This window comes from Prunus mume, linkage group LG3 (assembly GCF_029339155.1).
Source record: "Prunus mume cultivar Tortuosa linkage group LG3, ASM2933915v1, whole genome shotgun sequence".
NCBI lineage: Eukaryota > Viridiplantae > Streptophyta > Magnoliopsida > Rosales > Rosaceae > Prunus > Prunus mume.
Window position 1 is genome coordinate 5005324 of NC_142700.1, and position 19383 is coordinate 5024706.

Sequence of the window (19383 nt, forward strand, 5' to 3'; positions counted from 1 at the left end):
TAAAATTAGGAAAATGAAAGAGGTTTTATCGCAAATACTACCAAAATGTCACAAGGACTCAAACTGTTGTCCAACTTGAGTTAATTTATTTTGTCGTGAAGAAAAGAAATTCAATTATTGTAGGTGTAATTTCCTTTCCATTTGGCCAGTTGTCAATCCATGCGTCATGGTGTTAGTTTCAGTCTCACCCAATTTACCAGTGGATTAGGTAAACGTTTGATTCGAACATATGATGTCATAGATTCTCTCACTAGGAGACATTCACCCAATCTTTGATTTGTTTTGCATGTTTGGAATGGCTCCAAAATGAAAAGTGTGGAACACGACAATGATGGTTTTGCATTTACCCACCTTAACACTTGCTTCATTCACAAACCCAACTAAAATTCAACAGAAATTCGTGTACCGATTGATGAAATATTCACATAGCCCGCCAGCACCAGTAGCACACATACCACACATACATCAGAAAATGTTGTCAAACACAAAATCGCTCAAAGATCCGGTAATCGAATCACTTGCTAACTCTGATTGGAGTTGGCGCTTTGAGTCCGACCACGCCCCATTGTGAATCCCCTGGTTCCATCAGGCATTCTCGGGCCAGGTGGTGGCTTCGAAGGTTCAATCCCATGATTAGCCGAACTGGTTCCGTGACCTAGGAAGGAACAAAATATCAAACGTTTAAGTTAGATTAGCCCAAGGAAAGGAACCAATTCAAAAAAGTAGCTCAGCAACATACCAAATCCATTGGTGACACGGTATTTTTGCCTTCCTGATTGGCCCCGATTTCGACCTCTATGCCCAGTTTTCTCCTTGGGGACTCTCTCACCATCCTAGAATGGCAAAAGCAAAAAGAACTTTAGAACTGAAAATCACATGTTCATAATTCAATCAAGAACTCCAGTAGTTTGAAAAATATAAAATAAAATCAAGGACTCCAGTAGAAAGTAAATATGAACAACTGCTCATGAGAGAATTCAACACCACTTTACCTCATCGTCAGGTGTCCGAGTATCATTATGATGCTCACTTGCATTATGATTCTCCTCACCTCCTGCTTGATCAGAAGTTCTGTTACCACTACTCTTATCAGAGTCAAAACCCCTCCAGGCTTGTTTTCTCTGTCCGTACTTTCCCTGATGCAAATAAAACAAACATTAATTCCTCTTCTTGCCCTGAACGAAATGTTAAAAATAAAAAAAAAATAAAAAAAAAATAAATGAATAACAGAATCATTTACCATTTGCTTAAGATGCTTCACCCGCATGCCATTTCTCCAGTCCTCCTCATTATTTAAGGTTGTGACCTAATGCAAATCACCAGGAAAGAAACTGTAATGTAAAGACTAAATACCCAAGCCATAAAGCCCAATGCAAATGGATGATGGTGATGGAAAGAACAAGATACTTACAGCTTTGTCAGCAGCCTCCACAGTATCATACTCCACTAGAGCATGCAACTGCATTAAAGAATCAGACACATTACAAAAGGATGCCAAGAAATCTCATGATGTGTTCAGAAAAAAAGACCTCAATCAAAGTATAAAGACAGTGGTAGGTTTAACCATCCCATTAGACCTAAACAGTTAGGTGTAACTATCCCACACATTCAACATAAGGCATTCACCACCCGATCACAAACACCCAAAACATTCATCGATTCCTCATTTCTCCAGATTTCATAACTAGCATGCACATATGTTTTAAAAACCATACCTTATTACTGATCAGCTTCTCAGCCTTGCCGCCTTTTGTTGATGCTTCTATGGCATGGGGGTCAAGTATGCATACATCTTTTATACTGGAAATTTGAAAAGTACGCTTAATCATATATTGAAGAGAACGGTAATCTGACAGCACGAAAAGAAAAGGGAAAAAAAATAGAACATACTTTCCAGCTTCACCAAATATTCTTTTAAGGTTCTCCACCGAATGATCCTCAGGTAGGTTCTCTACCAAAACAGTGCACTATAATGCCCAAAATCAGATGCTTAAAGATTTCTAAAAACAATACATCCAAATTCAAAAAAACATATACATATATACAAACGAAATTCCGCAGAATACCTTTGCATCCCTGTTTTCAGGTAATGGAAGAGGATGAAGACGTTTTAGCTTCTTCCCATTCGAACTCACAACCTACAATAAGGCAAATTAATGCTTATATGTTAGCATGTTCATCATCCCACAGGCACTTACATTGTTACAAGAGAACAACAGAAGAAATATTACAAGGAGGGAAGACTCCCTTAATGCAGCCGCTATTAGTGAATTGTTTCGAATGAGCTTTTTCATTTTTCTAAAAGAAGCAATAACTGAAATAGGAACTGCAAGAAGATATGTTCAAAAGTTAGCGCATTGTTACAAAACAAAATAAATATTACTAGATAGAGGAAAGGAGACAACCAAGTTTTGTTGTTAAAATTAAGATTTTTGAACACCACATAACAAACAAATTGATCAATACAAAACACCAGTGCAACACACAGGTTTGCAGCTAGTTGTATTAAAAAGATTTCTCACACACAAACAAACATGGAGGAACGAGATAAGGAAGTCTGAAAGAGAAGAGGGCCAGTTCTCATATTGCTGCCACTAGAGGAGCAATCACCCCCTATCTCAGAAAAGATAAATCAACAAGATTACACTAAATTGAAAAAAAAGGAATAACCAATGGAATGAATCAGTTTCTAATTCCGAAAACTGCTCTCGCAATATAATTTGATGAATAGAGAAGGAATCAGTCAGCAGTAAGTTGCATAGTCATTCAAAACCAACCACAGATGCTCGGCACAGCTAAATCTAGCTGCACCAGGAAAACACCAAGGCAAGGCAACATGTCAGAAGTACCTGCTTTACTCATCACCTTCATCTTCTCTACTCTACTATTGCCAGATAATATTAACACAATTGACACTACAATTTAAGCACCCCACAAAACTAATAAACTAGCAATAACAATTAAAACGCATAGGGAAAGATTAGTTAAAAATTAAGAAGCCACTTGTGGGACACGGGAAAGACTGGTATAATGTAAGGGGGATATCAGATCAGACGAAAAGATATGCAAGTTTCAGTTCTGTACAAAACATCATACTCCTAAAAACTACGTTGAATAAAAACACCAACTACTCACCAAAACCTTCTTTGTTCTTCTTAATCAAACTTAACATATGCTTGTCAGAGGGCAAATTTTCATCACTGAAATAATATTCCACCTGCAAAACCACAAAGAACATTAAATAAATAAAAAAGAATTACATGACAATTTTGATTTAATACAGCATTAATTAGTTACAATGTCAATGACAAATAATTCATTTTTGTTCTCCCTTCACTTTTAATTCAAATAGTCTCTTATCTTTACTTACTAATCAAACTTTAACCTCCCCATTTGATTAAAGCTTGGCATGAGTCAAACTTCAGACTCAGCTCGAGAGCAACAACACTGAAAGTACTCGTTATTCTCTCCCCTGCGGTCCCAAGCTTCTAATCTAACCCCTCTCTTAGGTTTTCATAAGTGCAACGGTTGGTTAACAATGTGAGTAAATAAAGTAGCACATTACTTTCTTTACCAGAAAATTAGCACATAAAATTGCTTTAAAAAGTGCATTCAAATAACCACTGAATTCAAATTCACTTATCGCATGCATAACCACATAAAAGCAACTTGTCTCCGAAATAACTTTGCTAATTTCTATTACCATTGTTAGACGGGTTCTCGAATACAGATGAAAACAAAAACAAATTTGGAACATGATTTCAAAAAATCCTAAAGCTACTCAACCATTCGGGAGGGAGCATGCGATTCTAGGGTTCATAATCAATAAAACACAGAATACAAATTTCTTCGAACCTCAGAATATCAGCTCCAAATCATATATCCTTTTAAATGCAAACAGATATTAAGCTCCTAGGGTTCATTATCCACATTTTCAGAGACAGAGACAGAGAGATCTTACCTGCTTAATAATTTTCTGTTTCAGGTCATCGGAGAGACCGCCGGTCCCAGACGATTGATCAGGGTCATCGTCGGAAGGCTGTGGTTGAATCTCGGGGGAGGCGCGATCGGGAGATCCAACGGGTGAGACATCAGAACCGTCCGTCGGAGAAGGCGGGGGCGAGTCGGTGCTTCTGATGACGACGGTGGCGGTGGGGGCGGCGACGGTTACGGTGGACCCCTCTTCGCCTTCCATTGTATGAAAGAACAAAGAGGAGGAGAGGAGAGAACCTTCAAAGGTTTCAAAAGCGAAGGCAGGTCCCCGCTCTTTCTTTCTTCTCCTAATTTCTGGTTGCTTCTCCTTTCCGTTAAATAGAATTGCAAGAGCAAGACGTCCGCCGAGGACATTGAGGTCATTTCGGGCACTTCAATATTTTCATTAGGTAAATTACAAAAATAGCTCATGTAGCAGGGGAGGAGGCTACTCTATTCCAAAACCAGGGCATGCCAAGGTTCCTTTGAGAATTTACGAAGGGGATCTTAGTCCATTTATTTGGTTTTTATAGATAACCCATTAAAATGGATTCTCATCTTGAATAATAAAGGTGAGCTTTAGATGCATATCACCCCTCATGTTCAAACGAATCCCTGTGAAATGCGATTATGAAAAGTGGTAAAAGGTTCATTAACTCATTATTATGAATATACACGTAGGCACCTCGTGTAGGGCAAGAACCATAACTCTATTAGCGGATCTTGGCATAAATGTTGTACCGCTAAAGCTTTGCTTTTAGAAGCCCATGCGTGTCTTCACCATTACAAATATTGAATAAAGGAAAAGACATTCACATTCTTATGGCAAAATTATAAAAGCAAAAGACAACATACAACTTATGGTACTTGGGACTATTGTTTGCAACAATCCCATGCTAGACGTACTAAAACCAAAACGTTACATATGATAAGCTCTCTAGCCAAACAAACAAACAAACCCCTAACCCTAAGCCAAAACCCAAACAAGCACCCAAAAAGCAAGCCCAAATGTCATGCTTCTCAATCCTCCAAACCCATTTCTCCAAGACCCAGAAAACCAAACCCTGACATCATCCACCACGGGCCCACATAGCGAGCTCATGTCATCAGTCCTTGTGTTATAATACACACTGTAGAATGCAATCCTTGTCCTCTCAGCTCTGGCCGTGAAATTCACATTGGCACTTTGGAATGTGCTGTTGGAATTAGGGGTATAATGGACATTTTGGGCTTGGTCACCAGCAAAGGCCATGACAGCAAGAGGCTGCTTGCATTTGTCATTAGCATGGCCTAAAGAGAAGGTGAGGGTGTATGGCTTGTTTGGGGAGGTTTCAACCATTTGGGAAATAATGCCTTCCTTCCCAGATAGCAATTCGATGGCTCGCTTGCCTTGCGGCACAGTGAAATGGTAGGAGTCGATGTACCGAACAGCACGGTTCGACTCGACGATCCAACCGGGTAACGAGGATGTTTCTTCGTCCAGGTTGGTGGGAAGCAGCACCCCTAGCGAGATGTTTGCGAACATCCATGGACCTTCCTCAAAATCACCATTGATCACTGCGTTGTCTGCACAAAATATGGCAAATACTCACTTTTTTGTAACATGAAATCGTATAGCATTTTTTGTGTACCTTCGACCGAGTTTCAAAACCCAATATTGATTGATGTATGTAGCATAATTAGACTGTGAATCTAAATCATACATTTATACAATAATTTAATTATTCAATAATGAAATTGAGAAGGCCCCATGCCCTAAACTTGAAGGCCATAAATAGTAACTCTTTAGGTGGGACAATTTATAAATCCTCATTTCTTTGATTAGGTGGTCAAAGGTCAAAAGCGTCAAATAATTTTACCCACTCATAGAAAGTTAGTACTTCACCAAATTAGCTAATGGGCCCATACGGTTTGAATTGAAGAAGTCAAGACAAGTGAGAGGAAAATAATTTTTACCTTTGGGCCTATCAGGGGTAAAGAGCTTCTTGATAGCAACATCATCAATGATGGGCCCACAGGTGGGGTCATCTTCCATACCGGGATTCCTGAAGACTAACATCGCATCATCCTCCTCAGCCGCGAAAGCCCACGCGTAAGGGTCCCACCCTTGCACGTTGTACAAGGTCTGCAGGTCTATCGTCTGCGATGCAGGTGGCACTGACACGTTCAACGACTCCAGCTGTGCGCACGTACGAGCCGCACTGAACGTGACGGAGTAGATGGAGCCTTTCTCCACCTTCACTTGCTGGCTTATTTCGGCGTCGTTTCCCAGCCTCACTGCGTGTTTACCTTGAGGTACGATGAGGATCATCCCACCCTGTTTCTGCCCCGACTCCACAAGCTCAACGGTGCCGTTTGATTTCCAGTTGGGGATCCCCGCGGGCCCATCTGCTGCCTCGTTTGAAAAGCCGCCAGATGGGGTCAATTCAAAATCACCATTTGGCACTGGCCCTGCCCCATCATAAAATTGTAAGGATTAGTGTTTACCTAATTAAATTGAGTAATGATACACTTATCATAATTTTTATTCTACATTTCTATATCACGTTACGTGATATTTTCATATCATATGACATATCAATTAACAAATATTAAAATAAACTATTAAAAAAAAAGTTAAATAATTTTAATGGATGTGGCAGTTCACTTCAACTATCATATAATATGATATACAAATGTGATAAGAATAGCATTATTCAATTAATAGTATATTTTTTGTGTGCACAATTATTATTATGAGCGTACCGCTAAAGTGGTTTAAGAGTAGCTATTTTACACTTAAAATTCGGTGTTTGAATTATTGTATTTTTTACACAAGCAATATATTAGAAAGAGGAATTCGAACACATAATCTCAAATACAAAGGTAACTGTTCTTAATCAGTTAGATAATTCTTTTGCCTGAAATGGGCTAGTGTGTCATGGTCATACAAAGGCTGAAAATTCTTTTGCCTTGGCTTTTCTCCTATCTCAAAAGAGGGCCAGGCCATGAATTATTAAGATTTAGCCGTTCATGCTCTATGGTCAAGAAATGGTCCTCCAGATCTCACAAAGCAACGCTACAACAAAACAGTCAGATATGTTATATCATGACGTGACAGTGGGGAAAAAACTGGCCACTCAATGACAAAATTGAGTCGGCTAGTGATATTTTTCCCCTTTAGAAATTAATAATATCAAACAAGTTGAGAAAAAATTGTCAATCTCAAGGTGTTGTTTTCAATTCCAAAAATATTAAAATGCTTTTGTTTTTGTTTTTCGGAAATAAATCGACCATTTGATCTTCTGTTTTTTTGTCTTCAATTTTGTGTTGCTCCAGTTTCCCAAAATTACCAGAGAGCGAGCAAAAAGATCTATCCAATCCAAGTTCCAATCTTGGATAACCTTATCCATACATGGGCCTCAAATGTTTGTAAGCCCATAATCATATCAAATCAAGAATAATAAAATTTATTTTTAAAAAAACCAAGTAGAGAAAAAAGCAATAAAAATAAAAAAAAGTGAAAAATAAAAAACCTAATATGAACGCGTGGACCCTACGGCTCCGTATTTTTACGTGCACCAAACACCGTGTGGCCGGCGAATGGGGTGGTGGTGATCTAAAGGACAAAGTGTAAACTATGTCATAGGGTCAGTCAACTTTACGGAAAGGGACTTTGTCCTTTTGTATGTTGGGAGAAAAAGAGCCAGGCATTTGGCGCGAAGATTTGTGTCCACTTAGGTCATTTTGACATTTTTACCCCACTATTAGGACGGACCAAAGGGTACCTAGCTTTGGGGGGCCCCTTGAGCTTCACTTTTTTTTACGCACCTATAGTTTTTCTTCACAGTAATTATATTTATTTATTAATTTACCAAAAGTTTTATTCTTCATTTTGGGTTTAGAATTTACCAAAAATTCACGGTGGCAAGTGGTGAAATTTACATCAAGACAGAGAATACATGTTTTGATGGGAAATTGTCAAACGGACCCATGAATGTCAGAGCAAAAAAAGGATGAAAACCAAGAGCCTTGGCAAATAGTGTGATTGAAATGCTCGGAATTAGCAAAATACCATAAATTTTAATACATTACCACATTTAAAATGGAAGCTTTGAATGACAGAAAGCTTCAAGAAGAAAATTGCAGGCAAAAAGCTTCAAGAAACTGAGAAAATGCAGAAAAACAAAGCAAGAAATTGCAAATCAAATCCGAACCCATGAAAGCTAATAGCCTAACTACTAAGCAAGAACTAATCTTTCATTACCAGTTTGGGACTGGAGTATTATTAATCAGATCTCACCTCAGCAGTTGGACAGAAAAACAAACATACTGAGAAACGCACCAACAAAGAAAGAAGTAATCTTCTTGGCGAAAATAAAGTAATTTTGAAACGCAAACAGAAAGAGAGAGCAGCAAATGTTTTCAAACACTGAGAAAGAAAATGAGAGACAAAGAACCCAGAAAGCGTACCATCTTCTGCTGAGATTTTAGTAGCCAAACAGCCAAGAAGAAGCATAATCGGTAAGACCCATTTGGGGAATGCGGAGCTCCGAGCCATTTTCTTAGCCAAATACTCTCTCACTAACTCTCTCTCTCTCTCTCTCACTCTCTCTACTGAGTTTATAGGGACAGAGGAGAGAGGGGAGTGAGAGTGTCCTTTTATCCAAAAGATTCCAGTTCAATCGTCTTTATTCTTTAGCTAATAAGAAGGATTTACTTTATTTAATCAAAGTTTTACTTTGAAATGATTAATTTGACATAAAGAGCAGGGCAGGGCTCCAACTTTCTTTATTTTTGGAATTACAGAAGAGAAAAGAAAATAGAAAAAAAGTCGTCCTACCGTTCCCACCTGGATATGTTTTTAAATTATTGAGGATATAATTATTATATTAATCGTAATGCCGTGTTTTGAGAATCGCGGTCTTGCGGCGGGCCCCTGACGTTCCGCCATTTCATGGTACTTTGACAGTCTTCAAGCACTCGTGAGTTTATTTACTTGGCCCAAAAAGAAGAAGAAAGTAGGTTGTTTTTAGTCTTCCTTCGCAAGCTTAAGTTCCGAGTATTTTGAATATAAGGTAGGTTGTTTTGTTTGATAAACTTGTGTTTTGGATATAAAGGTAAGTTCCTTTGTTTGTTTGATTGTGAATTTAGGCTACATATTTATATATTATTTAACATTTTATCTTGATAATAATTGTATATACCTAAATTTTTCCACCTAGCTTCACAAGGAGAAATGAAGTGGCAAGGGCCCATTGAGCCAAGATTTTGGGCCTATAAACTAAAGCCTAAAGTAAAAAGACAATGGGCCAGACCTACGAGGCCCATGACTGTGAAAACAACGGACTAGCCCAGGTCTAACCCAGGCCCAAGTCTACGGCCCAGATTCAATGTAGCATCATCATCATCATTGTTGTTGCCAAATTTTATGTGCAACAACAATGACTCAATGAGGACGAAAATTAAAATGATACGGGGAGATTGCCCTTACACCTCTCCGTGGATGCTCTCATATGTATCGGAAAGGCTATAATGAGAGTTTAAAGTGAGGAGGTTATTTGAGGAGGTCAAATCTCACCATCAACAAATATAAAGAAATCATGGGACTTAAATATTTTAAATGTTTTGACGGTCGGATCGGTCTCCTCAAATAACCTCTCACTTTAACTCCTCATTATAAAAGCTCCCTATATGTGTATATATATATGTATTTCAAGTGGGCCTAATGTTAACCAACAATTTTAAAGGAGGCAAGCCAAAGATCTGGACCTAAAGAACTTAAGAAATTGAATTAAGGCCCAACAGAAAGAGACCAAGGAAAAGGGAGACAGACCTAAGCTGCAACTGATCCGAAGACGAAGGAATACAAGTAACAACAGCAGCAAAAGCAATGGCGTCGTCGTCAGCTCTTCGGGAGCTTCAGCGCGAATTGGAGGCCAAAGCTAACGATCTCAGCAAAATCCAAAAAGGCAAGCCGTAGCTGTATGTATATACACTCATACTTGAATATGTTAAAAACCCTAACACGGCATTTGCTCTTTCAGATATTTCAAAGAATCATCAAGTGAGAAAGAAGTACACTATTCAGCTGGGCGAGAACGAGCTTGTTCTCAAGGTCACCTTTTGTCTCGATTGTGCTTTCTCTATTTTCTGTTTGGTTACCGGGAAAACAAAGTCAGCTCTTGTTATGAATTTTACATAAGCTGAGACGCTAAATTTCAATTAAATAGCTTTTTTCCTTTTTTCAGAATACTTGAATGCTTTTCTGCTAAATTGACTACCTGATATCTGATATATATGCAAAATTTTCATTTAGTTGGAAGCTAGTGGGCTTTTTTGTAGTGTTAATAATCTCATGGTTATTTGGTTAGTTATTTACTATTTGATCGAATACAAATATTATTGCTTGTGTTTGTAGGAATTGGATCTCCTCAGCGAAGACGCCAATGTTTTCAAATTGATCGGTCCGGTTCTTGTGAAGCAGGATTTGGCAGAGGCTAGGGCCAACGTGCGCAAGAGAATCGAATACATCTCTGCCGAACTGTATGCTTCTGTTTCATTTGTTTATATATGTACTCTGCACCAGTTTAGTTTATCATTTCAAAATTTAATTTTATGGATTATTGTTGTTAGGTTTCTTAACTTCAATAATGCGGTTCAGTATCGGAGTTATAAAAAAATTGTACGATAGATCAAATTTACAGAAGTTATTTAACCTAGATTGTGGGAACAGTTTCAGAATGTTGTGAGAAAAGTGGGAGTTTAGATCGAATGTTGAAATTGGTAAAACCAATTTGATTATTTTTTGGTAAATTTAAAATTGTAACTAATCTATGTTAAATGATAGGCCTTGATCATTGATCTTAATGCTGGAAAGTGAAAATTTTAAATGGAACGTAATGAATCTAACTAAAGCTTTTTCTTTTCTGAAACTGCATATGGTACACTGTTTCCGTATCAAATATATACGATTTATGATATGTTGTATAAATGCCAGACCATCAACAAACTTCTTTGAGGGCAAATTTCTCCCCACCAGATGGGGAAGGACCAAGGGTGCAATAGCATAAAGAAAAATGAAGCTCTGCATTCTCAAAAACCAATTCTTTAGAACAAAGTTTTTGTAATTGTAGCTAATAGCTATCAATTTCATGGATGTTGAATTGCTTAAGCAAGACGTACTAGTTCTGAGTTTTCACAAAATGATGTGTAGGGGTCTCTGTTCTTTGGAATGAGTTATGTTCACATTTCTGTGAAGGATGTCCATTATTTCATAAGAGGATGTTCAATGTATTCATGTGCCCTATTACCGTCATATATGTGATTGTGGGCCTAAGAAATATCTAAAGAAACAGGATTGTTTGGTTAAATCCCAAAAAAGTGGAGAGGAATGAATAAATTGGGTATTGAGTCCAATTATAACCAGGTTTTGGTGTGTCTTTCTCTGAAGCTGTGTATTCTGTGCATAAGCTTATCTTGAGAAACCTTTATCGTGGGAATTGTTAGATGGATCTCATACCAGTTATATGCTTTTCTAGACCATAGATATCTCAAATTTTTTTCCCCATCTTTTTCTTGATCATCATAATCATATTCATGCGAAACTTGTCGCATATGTTTGACACTGAAACTGGTATTTATTCTGTGCAACAGGAAGCGGCTTGATACTACTCTTCAAGATTTGGACGAGAAGCAAAATAGCAAGAAAGAAACGGTTTGTATTCTTCCTTGTTTCTGTGTATCTTAAATGCTCTCGTATAATGCCATAGCCGTTTCGTACAGCCTCGACTTTGATTGGGTTGTGGCAATATATCTATAGTATTTAGTATTTGAAGAATTAATTTCAGAAAGTGTACAATTAAATTGTTGCATTGGTTTTGTGCCTCTTCTTTCACCTTCTCGTATTGAAGTTGACTAGGGTGTACTCTGCAGAGGGTCATAACTACAAGTTAACACCATTCTTAACCAATGTAGACATATATTTCAATATTAATTGCTTCCATTGGATATGTTGTCGTGCAGATGTTAAAATTACAACAGAGGGCTCAATCTCTCCAGGCTGGAAAAGCAAAGGCATAATCTGTTTTCGTAGTTGTGCTCTCTTTGTCAGAAGCAATGTATTCTATGAGTTTCTGTTGACGCTTGGATGTAGTTTCCGTTTTTTTTTTCCTTGTTTGTTCAATATGATTTGTAAACCTACGAAGACACGAAAAAAATACAAGAGTTACTTATTGATAAAGTCAGTGTTGAGAAATGCAGCCAGGTTTATTCTCCATTCGGGTTTTTAACGAATAGATGCTGAATGTATTTTGTATTGTGAAACAACAGTGGTTGTCCAAACCTCATATCTGGGAAATAGTCTTTCAGCACAGCACTAGCAGAGCAGCTGATAGCATTGATGCAATTTGTCCCGCACAACTTTTAAATGAAAATATCAGGGCGAGTCATGTCTGTCTCCATAAATGATTCAATAAGACAAGGCTAGCTACACTATATGGCACTCAAATTAATGTGTTGATTGCCTCACCCCGGATGTTTTAGATTTCTAACTTCTTCAAAAAGCATGCTGAGAAGAAAAGCACCCAAATTTTTTTAGAACAATTCTCTCAAACTTTGTCTCCAAGGGGACGAAACTATATACTTAGAACTTAAGCTAGATGGCTTGAGAGCATCAAAAGTTGGACCAAAAGAAGGAAAATGAGTTTGAATTAGAATTAATCAAAAGTTCAATCTCTTTTAGAGCATCGCCAGCGCCATACCCAAACTGGGGGAAAGGCTGCCCTGGCGAGCCAAGACACCTCCAGCAGCAGATGCAGCTGGTTTCATGGTGGGTTCCACCAGGGCAGGCCCAAGGGCAAATTCAGCCCGAGCTGCTGGCAAGTGATGTAATGCCGACGTCATAATGACGTCAAGAACCCAAAAAAAAAATAAATAAATAAATAAAAAACCAAAAATTTCAGAATTTTTTTAAATAAATACCTAGGCATATTCTTTACTTCCCACACAAAAAACTATATACAAATTCATCTCCTCATATCTCATATGAATAGTATTTGCCTTAGACTTGCCCTAGACTTAGCTCTCATGGGTGGAACCACAAATGCAAAGGCTGACACTATTCACGTGAATAGTGACAGCCTTTGCTTGCCCTTGCCTTAGACTTAGCCCTTGTGGGTGGAGGTGCTCTTAGGGTAACCCCAAAGCACATGTGATTTTTTTTTTCTTTTTCGGAGTGCCAATAACATCACCCAAACAGAAAAGCAGATAAGAAGGGAGGCAATCTTTCCAGTTCCATAGCTTCAATGATCAAATTCAAGATAACCAAGCTCCACTTTGTGTCATGCTCATGTTTAATATCAATCTACAGGGTTTAGCTCCCTCCCACATGTTCATCATGCACATTGTCCCGAGTGTAAACAAATTAGGATGATGCTAGTTAGTTGTTGATCATAACCAACATTGGACTTTGTACATCCTGTGGGAGTTTGAGGGAAAATCAAAAGATATGATTTCAAATATTGGTTCCACCAATTACCCATATGACTTTTATGTCAATATCTATGGTTTTAGGGTTTGTTTGATAGGAAGGACTACACTTGACTAGCAAAATGCCTACATTTTATGTGCATTCAAGGCATAATATGGATACGTTGTTTAACTTGGAGGAAAAATGAGGACAATTTATAAGAGGTTAATGACTAAAACTTATCCCTCCTAATCCCCTTGAAAATGGTGGGATTATGAGGTATAAGTTTTAGTCATTAACCTCTTAAGATTAGTCCTCCTTCATCCTTCAAGTTAGACAACAATATTCATATTATGCCTTGCTTGCACATGAAATATAGCCACGTTGCTAGTCTAGTCTAATCCTCCCTAATAAACGAGGCCTAGTATAAACTCCAGAATCCCTTGCATTCACTTCGGATGTTCTGTATATTGATGTATGCTGAAAGTTTAAGCTTTTGAAGTCAGTGGTTGTATAACATGATATGAGAGCATTTTTTACAAGAGTCTTGAAAGTTCGAACACCCCATTCCCACTTCCTCGTTGGATTGCAGGGTTCGGGGTAGGGAAAAGATGGATGCAGAGTTAGTGATGTTGCATGTTATTGCATTTGCATTATAGTCATGAGTAGTGTCCAAGAATATGCAGGGAATATGAGATATTTGGCAAACAAAATACACGTGATTCGATTTTCAGCAATTATCAATATTGTTATCCTGATTCCTGAAGGACCCTTCTGAAAACTTTGATGTCTGTTTCTGACTTACATATCTGAGTGTTTGATGTTATTTTAGTCAGACCATATAGCATGCGTGTGTATATATATATATATATATATATATACTCTCGGCCACCATCGCGTAGGGCACGCATGCTTGGCAATGGCATACATGACAAGACTCTGTTTTTGTAAAACACGATGGAAACCCACTACCCCAAACTTCCAGTACAGAGTTTGCCTTCGAAAACCACCAAGGAAATGTCCTAACTTGGCATGCATATATGTTCAGATACATCAAAAGAATGCGACTGAAGATTTGCTAGATGGTGAAATTGAAAATAAGGTAGCAAAGGCTGATATGACAGATTGCTGGAGGCACATGTGACATGAGGGAATGAATGAGGGAGGGGCACTACCAAAGGTGCCAGTTTTTTCCCAACCAACTGCGATATAAAGATTGGTGTGTATCAATGAAATTGTATCGAGATTTTTTGAGATAAAACTTGATATCATGAAGGAAGTTGAGGTTTCATCCCAAAACCAATTGGAAATGGGGGAGTAGCCCAACTTCTTATAAGTCCTTGCTAGGTTTCTCAACTTTCCAATGTGTGATTTTTTACCTTCACATTCTCACATGCCCCTGCGCGTGTGGCGAATTTTCAAGCATAACACGTGGACAACACATTTTGGGTGACGTGGAGCACGTGTGGCCATGGGTCCATTTGCATATGAATATATCAGTGAAATTCACCAACACATACTGCATAATATGGTGCTGGTGCAGCACCACTTCCTTTTTCTTTAACTGCAATATTTTTCTTTAAAATTATAGTGTAATCACATATGTGTCTATCTTTCTCGTCACATGATAAGTCATGTGATGAGAGATAGATATATAATTGTATATATAATCGGTTGTAAATCGCGTACAATATCTGCAAACAAACACACAAAATGAAAAGATCATATTGTTAAGCTCCATAGTTTTTTTTTGGGTCCAATATTACTAATCTCCATATTGATAACTAACGAGATTTTTGTGAAGAAAATGTATATGGGGCCCATATTGGGTTTAATTTTAATCTTAAAAGTGCATATAATAAGTTATATATAATTGAGTAAAAAGGACCACATGGCATTTGGCTTTTGCTGCAGCGGGTGAGTGAGACCCCTCAACTTTCCCCCAGACCAAAGATTTGGTGAAGATATCATATATGCATATGTAATGTAGTTTAATTGTTACTTTGTCTTGGTGTACATGTTGGCAAGAGCATCTTCAATTTAATTCATCACTTAATTAGAAATTAATAAGCATGCATGTATATATGAGGATATTTTAACTCACCACTTTAATTCAAGGTGTACTTTCATCATTCTTCTCAATATTTAACACGTGTTCATAAGAGCATCCACAACGGAAGAGTGTATAAGGGGGTGTATGTTAAATATACACCCTTTGTCGCCGGAATCATCTCCAATGGGAAGATGTAAATGGTTGTAAAAATACATCTCAATCATGGAGATGTAAAATTAAATGCACATTTACATCTTTTTTTACATCATTTGTAGGTGGGATCCACAAAAGAAAAAGGGAAAGAGAATGATTGTAATTCAAAGTGGAAGGCCCAAATTTCATACAATTTGTATTGTACTTGCAATGGCCCAGTTTTCTGCATAGATATTTTTATGTTAGTTTGTAGGTAAAATCATATGTTCTCCAAATTTAAATTTTTTAAGGTCCATTTATTTGGAAAAATAAAATAAATCTAACACACACAAAATTAATTTTAAAAGTTAAAACATACAAAAAAAACACACACAAAAGAATTATCACAAACAAATCGAATATGCATATTTGGATTTACATCGTTTCCCATTGAAGCAAAAAACGTATTTACACCCCCTGGATGTGTAAAAGGGCTGCAAAACGGCTTTACACCCCCGAAAATACACCCCACACAGTGGATGCTCTAAGTATAATCATGGTTCCAGAAAATCAAAATAAAAAATTAACTATCGTTAGACCCATGAACACGTGTCAAGTGTTAAAAAAGGTGGTAAGGATTAAAGTGGTGAGAAAAATATTTCCATATATATATATATATATATATATATACATGGTTTCAAAGTCAAAAAAAAGCCCAAATTTCCCTTTTCATCAATTCAAACTAAAATTGCCATCTCCAATATTCCCCAGCTGCCAAAAACATTCCGTTTCGTGCATGTACATGAATCTCATAAAAACAACAACAAAACGCCATTTTCTGTAATCATCCACATTTGGCCTTATGTGATTGGGGTTTAGGGGATCTAATTTCATATTATATTCTGCTATATCCCTTTCTAATGTTGGTCCATTTATAATTGATGATCAAATATCTATATCACCTTATAACTCTCTTAGGGATAAGTAGATAAGTACGAACTCCCAGCCATTAACCTAAAATATTTGTGGACCATGAAACAATTCTTCACATGGGAGAATTGATGAGAAGACGGCCTTGCACCAAATTTTTGGAAGAAACTTTGTGCATCAAAATGAAATGGAAGCATCATTCGTATCTTCAAGGCAATGTGGTCATCAGTTTTCTTGGGTGTGCCTCTTTTTAAACCAAGTAATGGGTCGAGCTGGCTCATCACTTTAAGTGGTTTGGAACATGTTCTACATCATTTTCACAATAAAAACAGGCAAAGTAGCTCCGAACAAGTTCTGAAACTCTTTTCCATGCATACATACATGATACCTACACCGGTCAAACCCACCAAGACGTCAACGTCATCAACGGATGCTTTACGCACAATGGTTAACCGGGCGTGATCAAACTAATTAAGTCAACATGATCAACGACACCTTAGATTAGCGGTGGAGCTATTTGTTTAAGATAAATTGGGAGTGGGAGAAGAGGTATCATGAAGCTTTGAGGGAGTGATATCTGACCCGCATTTGGAAAGGCATCCATTAAGGAACTTGGCAATTTGGCAATGCGACCCTACGAATTACGGACCTCTCTTTTTACTTGAAAATATAAGACATGTAAAGCAAAAGCTATGCTCTTTTCCTTTGTGTCTTTGTCCATAATCATAGCAATCTGAAGAGTATCATGTCTAGAGGAAATGAATTTGATCAAGGCATCTGACCTAATTAATACCGCCGTACCCTACAACTCCATGCAATGCATACTAAACGAGACCAATTATGCCCTTCAAAGAAATCTTTCATTCCAAGCATTTGGGCATTTGGTCAACGTTACCATATTCATCAAGACCCACGATATTCAAGAGTTAAAAGACTTCTGTTCACTTTTAATTCATGTGCATGATAATGATGGCTAGCTTAGCTGCACTTTTATTCAAATATGAATGAAACCTTAGCAATGTTCATAGTCTGATAACATACGATACATGACGATGCAAGACAAGTCTGGAAAAACAACATTTCCCCACGGATAAACATCCTAATCACCATTCAGCACCATTAGTTATAAATATATTAGCTAGGCACCTAATCGGGTATAATGCTGGAAAGTTGAAGAACACTAGTTTCCAAGGCGGCCTGAAACACAGTTAAGGACCACATGATGTACAAGTATTGATTATAGCAATCTTATGAGATGAACCATCATTTTACATAGATGCTGGACCACCTTTAACTTGCCCACAAAATTGGCTATTGCCCCTGACCTCCCAACCCAACCAAACCAACCATCACGGGAACTAACTTCTTTCTCTCCTTTTTTGCATAATTTAAATTTGTTTACTTCTTCGATTTTTCAACCCTAAGATATATGCATCATGGGCCATGAAGCATGTGTGGCACCAAAAAAGTTCAAACTTGTTAATTATATGTGATATGGTCACATGAAACTTTTGGTTTGAATGCTATATATGCTGGCCACGTTACGTTCACGATTTTTCTTCTTCATTTCGCATGCATTACCGCCAAATATTGCCTAATTAATTTAGTTAATTACTCTTATTTGTGTGAGAATTGTCTTCCTTAATTCTAATATGCCTCAAATGGTGTTTTGGTAAACTGATGTTTGGTTTATGTGGTACATGTTCATCAGAAACCTTGAATAGGATTGGCATGTAAACCCTAAAAACAATTGCTTTATTTTCTTCACAATTTTCACGATCGACCCAATACACCTTTTCCGCGTGAGAGAGAGAGAGAGAGAGAGAGGCGAAGGAAGTATACAAAGCCACATAGTCCTTGTCATTGAGAGGCTCCCCAGAAATAAGGAGGTCCAATGAGGAGAGAGAGTCCCTATAATTACACAAATTGCTATAGACATAGTCACTAACAATGGAAGAGTGGTGGGGTTTCTGCCTAATCAAACCCAAACACGCAAACGTCGCTCACGTGGCTTTAATTTAAGCTTAAAGAGACAACTATATATTGTGGAGAAATATTTTGATCCGATTGATCGACCGTGATTATCCGTCCGGCCACACACAGATAAAGAGAACCTTCCTACATTTGGATTCCACAAAGTGCTATCCAAATATAGGAAGTTACCTTTGGTCAAGTGTATAGCCGGAGGAGTGAAGTGGTACACCCACGGGACCCAAGAACTTGTCACATGTTACCCTCTGCAAGGTTGGCTTATTACTGCAAGCACCAAGTGGGCTTCAAGCCAATAATCGCATCATCATTAATTCAATGACACGGATTAGTCCTTGAGAGATGGAGGGGTTACTTGTCTAAACCTTGATTATCTTCTAAAACTTATGATAAAAGGTTATTGTAGGGAATTAAAAAACAATCAGAACAAGGAATTAGTATCTGCAGCCAATTAAATCAGAGGGGGATAATACTGAGTGAAGACATGCATAATATGTTGTCTCTTCAACTTTTTGTTGACAGCCAGTCATGCTTTTCCAGGATAAATACAAAGCCAACATCCCATATGCCACATTAGCCATCAAAATTTCATGCACTCAAAAGGATTTCATGGAGCCAGCAAATCTGCATTACATTTACATGATGAGTTGGAGGTTGCAGATGGGAGATTACCATTCGAACTCAAAAAGATTACCTCATCCTGACCGTCCGATGAAATCCTTGATTATTTAATTAATTAAACTAGATCAGACGCATGTTAAATCAAAACAACATGCAGTGCAGCCACACACAAAAAAAAAACCAGTCGGTGAGAACCCTGTAGAGCTAAAACCAAATTAGGAGGAAAAAGATATAGAGG

The 19383-nt window shown here is 37.7% G+C and overlaps 3 protein-coding genes across 3 annotated transcripts; 1 reads left to right on the forward strand and 2 right to left on the reverse strand.

Annotated features, from left to right (window-relative positions):
• Positions 1–335: 335 nt before the first annotated feature.
• Positions 336–4512, reverse strand: LARP6A (RNA-binding protein). Its single transcript, XM_008227251.3, has 11 exons — positions 3962–4512; positions 3136–3217; positions 2232–2326; positions 2067–2138; positions 1891–1967; positions 1716–1800; positions 1412–1459; positions 1241–1306; positions 993–1136; positions 740–833; positions 336–655 (listed from the first exon to the last, which is right to left on the reverse strand). The coding sequence occupies exons 1-11, from the start codon at positions 4193–4195 to the stop codon at positions 522–524; spliced, it is 1131 nt and encodes a 376-aa protein (XP_008225473.2). The 5' UTR covers positions 4196–4512; the 3' UTR covers positions 336–521.
• A 257-nt stretch (positions 4513–4769) lies between these two features.
• On the reverse strand, positions 4770–8640 carry LOC103325117 (protein BIIDXI-like). Its single transcript, XM_008227252.3, has 3 exons — positions 8425–8640; positions 5929–6423; positions 4770–5538 (listed from the first exon to the last, which is right to left on the reverse strand). Exons 1-3 carry the CDS (start codon positions 8510–8512, stop codon positions 4940–4942), a joined length of 1182 nt encoding a protein of 393 aa, XP_008225474.2. The 5' UTR covers positions 8513–8640; the 3' UTR covers positions 4770–4939.
• Positions 8641–9764: 1124 nt separating this feature from the next.
• Positions 9765–12229, forward strand: PFD6 (prefoldin 6). The gene is made up of 5 exons (XM_008227253.3): positions 9765–9923; positions 9999–10069; positions 10373–10497; positions 11608–11668; positions 11977–12229. Exons 1-5 carry the CDS (start codon positions 9845–9847, stop codon positions 12031–12033), a joined length of 393 nt encoding a protein of 130 aa, XP_008225475.2. The 5' UTR covers positions 9765–9844; the 3' UTR covers positions 12034–12229.
• Positions 12230–19383: the final 7154 nt, after the last annotated feature.

What these genes read in the sequence shown, in the direction of transcription:
- LARP6A (XM_008227251.3), bottom strand. Translation starts at nt 4,195, where the DNA reads ATGGAAGGCGAAGAGGGGTCCACCGTAACCGTCGCCGCCCCCACCGCC. An exon ending in TAAGGGAGTCTTCCCTCCTT is followed by an intron (nt 2,139 to 2,231) that starts GTAATATTTCTT and finishes GCCTTATTGTAG; the next exon opens with GTTGTGAGTTCGAATGGGAA. An exon ending in CTGAAAACAGGGATGCAAAG is followed by an intron (nt 1,968 to 2,066) that starts GTATTCTGCGGA and finishes TGGGCATTATAG; the next exon opens with TGCACTGTTTTGGTAGAGAA.
- LOC103325117 (XM_008227252.3), bottom strand. Translation starts at nt 8,512, where the DNA reads ATGGCTCGGAGCTCCGCATTCCCCAAATGGGTCTTACCGATTATGCTT. An exon ending in TAAAATCTCAGCAGAAGATG is followed by an intron (nt 6,424 to 8,424) that starts GTACGCTTTCTG and finishes ATGATGGGGCAG; the next exon opens with GGCCAGTGCCAAATGGTGAT. An exon ending in TACCCCTGATAGGCCCAAAG is followed by an intron (nt 5,539 to 5,928) that starts GTAAAAATTATT and finishes TATTTTGTGCAG; the next exon opens with ACAACGCAGTGATCAATGGT.
- PFD6 (XM_008227253.3), top strand. Translation starts at nt 9,845, where the DNA reads ATGGCGTCGTCGTCAGCTCTTCGGGAGCTTCAGCGCGAATTGGAGGCC. An exon ending in TCTCAGCAAAATCCAAAAAG is followed by an intron (nt 9,924 to 9,998) that starts GCAAGCCGTAGC and finishes TTGCTCTTTCAG; the next exon opens with ATATTTCAAAGAATCATCAA. An exon ending in GAATACATCTCTGCCGAACT is followed by an intron (nt 10,498 to 11,607) that starts GTATGCTTCTGT and finishes TCTGTGCAACAG; the next exon opens with GAAGCGGCTTGATACTACTC.